The sequence below is a fragment of the Tamandua tetradactyla genome, chromosome 8, assembly GCF_023851605.1.
Source record: "Tamandua tetradactyla isolate mTamTet1 chromosome 8, mTamTet1.pri, whole genome shotgun sequence".
Lineage (NCBI taxonomy): Eukaryota > Metazoa > Chordata > Mammalia > Pilosa > Myrmecophagidae > Tamandua > Tamandua tetradactyla.
The window spans coordinates 34,727,979-34,739,679 of record NC_135334.1 but is presented as its reverse complement, the minus strand read 5'-3'; the positions used below and the strand labels follow the sequence as shown (position 1 = coordinate 34,739,679).

The following is an 11,701-nucleotide window of genomic DNA, read 5'->3' as shown; positions in this document are numbered from 1 at the left end:
GGTGGATCAGCAGACAGAGCTCTTGCCTGCCATACTGAAGACCCAGGTTCGATTCCCGGTGCCTACCCATGCAAAAAAAAAAAAAAAAAAGATGTAGAATTAAGAATCATGCTTGTTCCTTCTAACTAAGCCCACAATTCCACACATACATATATATCTATCTATATATAAATATATAGATAGATATAAAACAAAGTGAGCAGTGGTCTCTGGTATCAAAAAGGCCTAGACTTGAAAGTTAGCTCTGTCTATTACCAACAGGGCTACTGTGTATTATTCCACAGTGTGAAGTTTCACCTCTAGGGGTTACTACTGTCCTCCTACGCTCCAATGAAATGGTACCGCTTGGAACTGGGCAGTATGTTAACCTTGGTGTATCTCAAATAATGTATTCTCTCTATAAGCTGAGTTCCTTCATCTGTAGAATAGGGACATTCATTATAGGAAGATTTATAATACCTACCTAATTGAGTGCTCATGAAAATCAAATTAGGCAATCCATGAGAAATGCTTAGTACATGACAGAGTACATAGTGAGTTCTCAGTAAATGCTACAATTATGATGATGAAGTTCCATTTTTTTAGTAGGGATAGTCTCAAGCCTAGCTTTCTAAACCAAAATACCATTGCAGCTTTTGTACTTTCAATAGTCACCTTAGTACTTACGTAACTAAAGCACAAATGTTTAAATCAATTATGCTGGAATCTTCCTTTGCCATTTGGTCACATTAACAAATCTTAATAGCAATAAGGGTTAGAAATATGAAGGATTTATTAGTATTTGGGGTGAAAAACCATACAAGAGGTGAGGAGAAAGATAAGAATAAAAGTTCATCTTTCTAGAGATCTAGAGTTACCTTATCTTTGAAAGTCTAAACCCTCATTGGATTTTTATTTATGATGATTCTTTATTTTTTACTATTTCTTTTGCATGTGCATGATTTCCTGTGTTAGTTTGATGTAAGTCTAGAGGGAACTCATTTAAAAACTCTGTAAAATTAAGAAATTGTTTTTTCTAAGAAAGAAGAAAGCTGGAAGCAAAGACTCAGCATGAGATAAATGAGGTGATGATTCCCACACCGATATAGCTGATTCTGCTGAGATTTACTAACACACTTTAAGTTGCCTTCTTAGAAAATTTTTCCTCTTAAGCTTAGCCACTTAGGGAATGGATATGTTGAGTTCCATCTGCCTCTTCCCCTCAAAAGCAAAATGATTCAAATGGAAATGTCAACTTGTAACAGAGTTCTATGGCAAGTGGAAGGTTTTGGTAAAGCACTTGATATTACATAATTCTTCTTTTTTTCTTCCTTGCATGGGCAGGCACTAGGAATTGAACCCAGTTCTCCGGCATTGCAGGTGAGAATTCTGCCACTGAGCCACCGTTGCACCGCCCCTATAATTCTTTTTAACTGTACAATGCTACTTTGTTTTTTTTAAAAAAAAACTTTTCTTTGATTGTAAGACTACTAATAAAATTATTAACTTTTCCTTAATGATGACTGTATTAGTTAGGGTTCTCTAGAGAAACAGAATCAACAGGGAACACTTGCAAATATAAAATTTATAAGAGTGTCTCACGTGATTGCAGGAACGCAGAGTCCAAAATCCACAGGGCAGGCTGTGAAGCCGACGTCTCTGATGATGGTCTGGATGAACTCCACAGGAGAGGCTCACCAGCCGAAGCAGGAATGGAACCTGTCTCCTCTGAGTCCTCCTTAAAAGGCTTCCCGTGATTAGATTCAGCATCACTCATTGTAGAAGACACTCCCCTTTAGCTAATTACAAATGGAATCAGCTGTGGATGCAGCTGACGTAATCATGATCGAATCCTATGAAATGTCCTCATTGCAACAGACAGGCCAGCGCTTGCCCAACCACATAAACAGGTACCACAACTTGGCCAAGTTGACACATGTCCCTAACCATGACAATGACCTACTTCTTATTTCTTATTTATTTTTTTTTGTTCTTAAGTAATTTATTTTTAAATTATAAGATTTACAGTGTCTTGATTATATAAAATAGTATAGTAGAAATTAAACCAAATCAATAAACCAAAAAAGAAACCTTTGTTTTCTTGAATATCAGTAATTAAACCATCATTATAAGTATCTGATATCCCAACCACATCATATGTAAAAAGTATAATGGTTTCAATTTTCCATTTGTGGGTTTAATTTCTCGTTTTCAATTTTTATGAACTGTAGTATAACTTATCTCAAATCCTATTATACTTAGTTTTTATACTGCAATAGCAGCACTTCTCATATGTGCAATCAAATACGGAACTGGGGCATGGCTTTTAACTTTTAGCCGCAGACAGAAATTATACACTGCATTTGGTACAGTAGAGTACATTATATTAACCAGAGCATAGAGTTTAATACACTTATTGCAGGGTTGGTATTTCTTTCCCTTTGAACTGAACCAGCTGAGCTTCTGGGCAGACACATTACTGCTGTGGATAGTAAGGCTGCTGTGGGGGTTGAGGGTAGGGGTATGAAGGCTGCTGGGGTCCCGGATATGGAGCCTGTCCAGGGCTCTGGTGATACACAGGTGGATATGGCATATTATACTGGCTGTATGCATAAGGATTATAACCCATGAGCATGGGCATTTGGCAATACCCGGGATATCCTGGATAGGTTGGATAGGGAGGTCCCTGAGCCTGTGGAGGAGGACCTGAACCAGGGGTTTGCGATGGAGCTGATGCAGCAGTGCCAGTTCCCACTGGAGCTAGAGCAGTAGCAGAAGGAGCTCGGTTTGCTGGAAGCACAGGAGGTGGAGGCCGAGCCGGGGGCTGGGGTTTAGTAGGCGGCATGGTTCTTGGTGCTGGAGTTGGAGGGGTTGGTGCATGTCCCCCTCCTGGAGAAGACTGATAGGCAGGGGTAGGAATTGAAGGCGCACTGGGTTCTCTGGCTATGCTTTGTTGCAAGTCCTTTAAGAGTTCATCTCTTTCCGTCTTCCGTGCAAACACTATATCACTGCATTTGTTCTGGAACCTGACCAGAATTTCAGTCAGCTCATTGTAAAACTTTGTGCCTTCCTTCAAATTAGCTACAAGTTCAACAAAGTTGTCATATGCAGTAGCTAAATTCTTCAAAACTTCTTCTCTCAAGTTAGCTTCACTGTTAGATTGTTTCATTTTTGAAAATTCCTGGTGTGAGACCTGAATATTTTTAAGAAGTCCCTCCTGTTTCTTAAGAGATTCCTGGACTTTAGTTGTAAGACCTCCATAGATTCTATCCAGTTCAGCAACAGAAAGAGCTTCTTCATTTATCACACCATCTTGAGCCAGAGCAGTCAAAAACTTGCTTGTCATGTCAAAATTCACTGATTTCATATCATTCTCCAGACCCTCTCTTTCCTTCTTTACTTCATCAAGATTTGTCAATAAGGATTTTAAGACATTTACAACCTCACTACCCTGCATGGTCTTTGCTGGGTTAGCAGAAGGGATGGTAGCATTCAGTTCAGGCTCTGGCTTACACAGAATTGCAATGGTGTCACGATGAGACTGATAACGTTCTTTCACTCGTCCATCTGCTTGCACAGCCTTGTCCAAAATGGTTCTGAAGTTGGCTCCCTCTGCTCTTAAAGGCTTGTATAGTTCATTGGATGGTGTCCTTTGCCAGCGTTCCTTGAATTTTGCTCTTAAATCATTGTCAGTTGCTTCTTCTTCATCCAACAGTCTTAGCGACTCATCTAGGATTTCTCTATTTCTTTGTAGTAGTTCAGGTAACTCTTTGATCAACTGATCAACTGTCTGTATGCCTCCCTGTTCAATCACAGACATGGACTTGGTCAATATAGACTGAGGTACTGTATCTCCAGATACATCTTCAATTGCTACTGGAAGATTAAGGGAAGCTAACACCCCATTTGCCAAAGTAGTGGCTTCTCTCATTTGAGCAATTGATCTGTTCACCAAGTCAGCTTTCCTTTGATTATAGGCAGCCAAAGACTGCTGCACTGACACAGGAACCATCTTCTCAAATAGATCAGTGAATTTCTGGCTGATGGGTACATTGACTGGGGTAGATTTCACAAGTGTGGCTTTGCCAATAGGATCTAGATCTTTAAGGTCTGGAACGCGATCATGATAAATGAAGTCATTATCCTTTTTAGCTGCAGTAAGGGCACGGTTGATTTTGTCAGAAAAATCCTTCACATTGACATATTCATCATAGCGAGATGCCACTGTTTTAATCAATTCTGCAGCATGCTGTAACCTTGCAATCTCTTCTCCAAATTTCTTCTGCTGTTTCGCCAAGATAGACTGGTGGTATTCAGCATTGGCTTGCATGATACAGTGCTTTGCAGCCAAGACAGGGAACACCTCCTTGGGTAGAGTATCTTTGTACTGACACTGCTTGAAAGCATCACCAAAATAATCTGCAGCCTGATTAGCCAATTTAGCTATGATGGCATCTTTCATTTTATCTCTTGTAGCTTTAAAAAAAAATACTTCTTGGGCCTGTGCCAGCATAATAAGACTGAGGGTCCCAACAGTATCTGGAGATATGTCCACGGTAGGCTCTCGACTTAAGGCAGATAAAACTGTCTCTTTAATATGTAAAAAGGCACCACTAGCAAACTGGTAATGTTTAGCAGCGACTTTCAATCCTTCATCATTATCCAGGTTCTGTTCTGCCGCAATCTGGCTGGCTAAGGCTGCACAATTGAACAACACACAGCTCTTTTCATATCCTAAGCTTGCAAGAGCCAATTTTACAGAACCTCCAAAAAGTGAGCCTTTATCAAAAGCATCCTTCCAGGTAAATGTCAAGCAGATCTGATTTTCAGAAAATGGAAATTTGGGTTCAATGGAACAAATCTGATCATAATATTGAAAGTTGAGTCCTCTGCCTACTTCTTTGCCCCTTCCTTCATCCTGGGTATGACTGCTATCTTAAGAGCGTCTCCAGCGCGCCCTCGTGCTTGTCGAGCGGGCGGCCGAGCGCGGCGCGGCGCAGCTTGCTGAGCTCCTCGGCAGCGCGGCAGTACTGGGCCTGCTCTTCGCCGCCGCTTGGGTACGTCTGCTGGATGAACTTCACCAAAGGCTTGGCTAGGTCCACCTCCGAGGTCTTCTTCAGCTGCACCGAAATGAAAGTCGCCATGGCTAACGCCTCGGCCGCCGCTGGAGCCAAAAGAATGGCGGGACGGCAAAGGGAGCCAAGGCGCGCGGGGCACCGGGCTGGCGGACTGCTCTTATTTCTTATTTTGTTCTTGCTTCCACACCCTTTGTTTTACTTCTATCACTAACCACAGCATAATGTAAACGGTCTTTATCGATAGGAATTTCAGACCTAGAATTGTGATTTTTCAGAAACATGTTGATATTTAGACAGCCAATGAATTATTCTGGGCCTTCTCTTGATTTTGCCAGCTTTGAGATTACTGATCCAGGTGGTATCAGCTTCTCTCTCTCTCTCTCAAACACACACACACACACAACTTCAAACATACATAGACACACACCATTCATTCAGACAAAATTATTCATGGCTATAATTATTTGGCTGCACGTAAATGAAAAAGTTGTTACTTGTTATAATCAAAGAGTTGTCCTACACAGATTTGTTACCCACAGCAATTTTATAAATTAAAAATTACTTTTTAATAGTTAAAAAATGCTCTCTGTAAAAAACAAAGAAACTGAATGAGGAAAAAGAAGCAGGAATAGCCTATATTGAGCCATATATTATTCCGGAGCAAACAGATATTTAGACAGGTGGATAATAAACAAGCCTCTCTTTTGTCCTTTCAGAGAACAGAGTCCTTTTTTCCCCTGTGGAACCTATTATATATAAATCAGGCTGGGTTGACTGTCCCTCTAAGAGCCACAAAAGTAGTAACCCAGAAGAGGCCAATAAGACTAAAGTTAACCAATCCCTCTGGCCATAGTGATGGCTTCAGGAATGTGCGTATGATCAAACCCAACCCAATCAAAGTTTCCCCTGAGATTTTTCTGATGGAGTCAAGGACAAGACTCCAGGACTGCATTCCATCTTACAATTATTTTATTTTTAAATAATTAAACATATACTTCCATATCAACATCCTGAATAAATTGGTTTCTGCAACCTAAGTGAGGAACAATGTGACCCAGTCACTGGGCCATATTGAGTTTAACGAACAAAATTACTTATGTATTCATAGGAAATACAAGTACAGGAGCTAGTTTGGCAATAACAAAGAGCAGGCATGAGGACAGGGAAAATCTGGCAGGCAATACAGGATTTTCACATGTGGCCCGGGGTAGGGGAGAAAGTCTGTGAGCAGTTTAATAATTTTTTCCCATTACGTATCCATTTATCACTGAAATTTAAAAATATAGCTGACTGATTACACCCTTTTTTCCGTCTACTCACTCTGGATATGGTGGTTTGGGACTGTATGTACTCCAGAAAAACATGTTCTTAAACTTAATCCATTCCTGTGGGTGTGAACCCATTGTCAGTAGGACACTTTGATGTGGTTTCTTCAGTTAACATGTGGTCTAACTCAACCAGGATGGGCCTTAATTCTATCACTAGAGTCATTTATAAGCAGAAAGTAATTCAGACAGATTCCATACAGAGAAAGTCACAGGAACCAAGCAGCTAAGGTCAACAGAACCCAGCAGAGAAAGGAGAGGCTAAGAGACCCCACCTTGTGCATTGCCATGACACAGAGGATCTCAGGACCAAGAATCACCAGGAGCCAACCCCAGAACTCCAGAGTCTTCAGGAAGAAAGCATTGCCTTAATGATACTTTGATCTGGACTTATTCCTCGCCTCAAATCCATGAGCTAGTAATTTTTTTAACCAGTTGTATTTGCTTCAGCAACTAAGGACATTAAAATAAATAAAAATACTTCACAATCTTCATTTCAAAATGCCATATACTAATCAGATAAATATTAATTTTTATTATATTTTGTCTTTTATGAATATTTAAGCAACATCACAAATTTCAAAATCAAAACTCAAATTAGATATTTAGAAATAAACTCTTACTGATTATTTGCTTAATATTTCTTTTGTCTATTTTTGTGTACATCCTGCTCAGCTTGAAAAAAATTGGGAATTTTTTTCATGAAAGTATGTTTATGGATTACTAAAAGCTTTGTATGTATGAAAATTCTTTGTCAAGTCTTTCCATTTAGAAATTATTGAATCAATACTTTCCCTTCAAAAATCTGTAGCTATTGTTCCACTTTTTCTAACTTTAGAACTGAATCAGGGCAAACTGGAGTTGCTTACTGTTAGGCAACTTGTGTTAGGTAATTACCTAATAGTAATCAGAAAAGCTGTGGGCATGTCAAGTTTCATCCAGTGGCATGGAAAAACTTCCTCCACTGTATAAATTTCAAGAAACTATGGGAGACAAAATAAATTATATTCAGCTGTGTTGCCAACTATCAATACAGAAACCCCTTTTGTGTTTAAATCTCCTGCAGAAATCCTAGGAAAAACAGGTTCTTCAGCTTTCACTTAGGACCCCATTTCTCCACGGAGCTTAAACAAAATTTATGAGAACAAGTTGGGCCTTTCCATATTTCATCTGTAACTCAATACCCACTAATTCTTTCTCCTAATATATTCAAAACTCAAAATACTCAGGCAAACTAATGCATATAGACTAATGGCTTGTGGGCCTTTTTACCCATCTGGCAAGCACATGTGGTCATATTTTCATCTTGGTGATATCTCACAGTAGTATCCCTGCTATACTAGCTCATAGTAAACCCAGTGGTTCACAACAGGGGCAGAACCACCCCTAAGGGGAAATTCTGGAAATTTGTGGGGGGCATTATTCTGAAAGTGTAGTTGTATCCAAGAATTTCCATATTAAAGAACCTGATATTTTATTTTCTTTGATATTACAGTTAGGGCATTTTATTAATTTTTAAAATTGTGTTTAAGTAGGTTATATTATCTAGGAATTTCATCCAGATAGTAAAGTTGACAATAAAAATATTTGCCATGTAAATGGAAATTGAGTCTGATGATGATTGATAGCAACCGGACTAACAATTCTTTATATCATATTCCAAATCTAATTTTCTTCTCTGCTTTGTATATGTTTTTTCCAAATTTTTTATTTTGAAAAATTTCACAACTTTAGAAAAATTCCAAGGCATTTAATAACTTGAAAACCGATTTACAATTCCCCTAAACTCCCCCATTTTAATATTTTGCCTTAGTTTGATTTCTCTCTATATATACAGATTTTTTTTCTCAACCATTTGAGAGCTACTTACAGCCTTTATGACATTACATCCCTCAGTATGTCAGCGTGCATATCCAAAGAACAAAAACTTTCTCCTACAATACAACAATCACACTCAGGAATTTTAACATTGACACAAAACTATTATCTAACATACAATCCATATTCAAATTTTGTCAGTTGTCACACACAAAAAAATCCTTTAGAGCTGTTTTAGTTTCATTTCCTTTTTCTTATCCAGGGACTAATCAGGATTCATACACTGCATTTATCTGTCATAGTTTCCCAGTCTCCTCTAATCTAATCAGTTCCCCAGCCCCTTTTGTGTGGTTCATGTCACAGGCATTTTGAAGAGTAGTGGTCACTTGTTTTACAAAACAAGCTTCTCAATGCATCATATTTGGAGACAAAGGATGCCATTTTATTCCATCATGTTGGGAAATGCTAAATTGATCATTTGATTAAGGAGATAGCCACCAGATTTTTCCACTGAAAGGTAGTGATTTATGTTTGTATATAAAGCAGATTTTTAAAAAATGTATCCTAGTGGGTGGGCCACAGTGGCTCAGCAGGCAAGAATACTTGCCTGCCACGCCAGAGGACCCAGGTTCGATTCCCGGTGCCTGCCCATGTGAAAAAAAAAAAAAAATGTGTCCTAGTGATACTTTTTTACAGAGGCAGAACAAATGATGGACACAAAAATGCAGGCAGCCCTATCCTTCACAGCTTTTTACTTGCTGTTAAGTTTCCTGAAACTTATCCTTTAAAATGTTGCTAGTAAGTTATTTAAATGTTCCACAGGATTCTGTTTAATTACCATAATGCATTTAAAAGAAGATTTGTTGAAAAGGAGAGGTAAATGTGGTTGGTAAAATTTAAATATGTGCATGTATTTATTTCATGTTTTCTTGTTCTCTGACTAAAACTCCATTCTCTGACACAACTTGCATTTTCATACATGGCCATATTTTATATTATAATATGTCTAGTCCTTATTGGTCTGGGCACACTTTAAGTTCAAGTGCCAGATAAGCAAGTAGCTGGGTCAGCAGGATATCACCACTGCTATGTAAAAATTCCACACTGATGTCAGATCTTTGAACTCAAAGTATAGCGCACAGATTAAATTATAGTAAGCCACTTGAGAGAAAATAGTTTCATCGTTTAATAGAATATAATATGCTACCCTGGGCACTCAGATTCCTTGATCATTGATTTGCTATGGCTCATTTGGTTTTCATTTATTTAGATATAAAACTTAAATCTTAAGTAGCTTGAAATATTTAAGTAAGCTCTAAAAATACAAGCAGTTCATTTCCAACTTAATGGAAAATTAAGATTCTTTATGTATTATGAACACCTTGTAAAGTTGTTCGGAAATTCTAAAAAATTATGCCATCTAATAATTTAATATATCTCAATGGTACATTGTTCCTCATTCCCTTCAGTTACATTAAAAAAGATGATTAATTTGTTAAATTCAAATAAGCAGGAAATTGTATTCAATATTTGAAAAATTGCTTCTCTGCAGTGAAGCCTAAATTGCATATTAAGGAGAAAGTATATAAAGAACAATTCAGATTTAAGCCTTGACCCAAATAAGACTTTGTGTTCAGCAAAACTTCAGGTACTAAGGCAATTTGGAATGATACCAAATTATTACTATATAGGATCGGGTCTCTTCAAAGTAGAGAATATTTGAAGTGAGAACCAACATCTACAATGTTGTATTTGTTAGCAGGAACTAGGCTGGGCACAGGATACATGTTAATTCATTTAATTTCAACAATTTTCTGAGACCTTGCTTGCCACACCCTATTCTTCATTCTCATTAGACTCTGAGCAACTTAAAGCCAGTTTTTATCTGCTCTAGGTTCCATTCCCAGAACCTTATAAAAGGCCTATATTATATAAGTATAATAAGGTATTTAAATAACACATAAAAGCACACAATTATTAACATATGACTATACCATGCCAAAGTCATTATACCATGATGTTCCAAACGGAACTTCATATATTTGTGAAAAAACAAAATAAATTGAGATTGATTGCATTTACCTTGCTGCAACTCTATTTCCATTTGAAAGCCAAAAATACACACAACTATATTTAATTGTTGACTTGTACAGAGCATCCAGTGGGCACTCTGACATTGAGCTGCACTAAATGATAGTAACCATGATGAAATATGATCATTGCATAACTGATGCAATATTTACTTAAATCCCCAATATTTACTTGATATAAGATAACTAATAGAAAGGCAGAAATGTCTCATGATTTATCATTAAAATATGTCTCAATGGAGACTAACAGTTTGAAAGGTAAGATTGATGAAAAGCATTAACTATGTGATAAATTCTGTTAATGCACACCTCATACAGATAAATTCTAGATAATGATTCTGGAGCTTGGAGCTACCAATAAATCATCAAGAAAAAATATGGCCTTTTCGCTAACAGAGACTGTGAAATTTCAAAGTTATTGCTGAAAGATTCCAAAGCTTTATCAATTTTCATCAAAGTGTTTTAGAGACCAAAAGTTTCTGGGTATGCCTGGCTCAGAGAAAAGATCAACCTTTTCTGTCCAAAAACTCACTCGCTACAGTTACACTGCAGGCAATAGTCCATGGATTATCTTTCTGTAAGATGACTCATTTTAATGGTACAAAAATAAAAAAACAATAAAAAGAAAGAAGGAAAGAGCACATATGATCCCATTCCATTTTAACTGTTTCTCCTTACATATACCATGGGACCTAGATAAAGAAAATGTAGCATGTATCAGAGAATACACATGGCGAAGTATCTCTGAGAATCCTATCACTCTTTTCCTTCGAGGTACTTCAGTAACATTGTCCCCTCACCTTTACATTGATATTTCTGTGGAATGATTGACCAAAATTGCAACATTTATTTCAGCCCTTCTTTCATTATAACAAGATGACTGCAAGACCTTCTAAATGACCTTCCTAAAATTTACATACTTTCTTCCAGATCAATCTTCCTAAAACCCTATTTCAGGAATCATTTTTAACATTGCCATCTTTCTTAAAATCTTTCTTAAAATGCCACAACACTAATAGAAAAAAGCCAAAATTAATTAGACTTCTGAGACTTCCCAAACTTTGTTTCAAATCTTTTAGGGTATTCTCATCTCCCAATAGTCCCCCAAATGACTTTTGTAGACACACTGGTTTACCAGTCTTCCAATAATATCATGTATATTTTCCACTTACCGCTTTTTCTCACAGTACTGCACCAACCAGAACATCATTCCCTAGCAACTCTTTTCTTCCAATTCTTATACATTGATTAACTCGAGGTTCTGAAAGTTTTCTAAAATTGCCCCATACTGAACTCTTACTTATTCCTCTGGAATCCTTTATACCTAGTGTGCAATTTCTTTAGTTGTTATAACATTTTAATAAAATATTTTAACATGATTAAAATTTTCATGATTTCTCTTCTTAAAACT

The 11,701-nt window shown here is 37.4% G+C and overlaps 1 protein-coding gene across 1 annotated transcript; it reads right to left on the bottom strand.

The window, feature by feature from the left end:
* Window positions 1–1,967: 1,967 nt before the first annotated feature.
* On the bottom strand, window positions 1,968–5,205 carry LOC143644287 (programmed cell death 6-interacting protein-like). Its single transcript, XM_077113084.1, is given in 2 exon segments — window positions 1,968–4,868; window positions 4,909–5,205. Coding segments are annotated over 2 exon segments (2,628 nt in total). The 5' UTR covers window positions 5,124–5,205; the 3' UTR covers window positions 1,968–2,455.
* Between the last annotated feature and the right edge of the window lie 6,496 nt (window positions 5,206–11,701).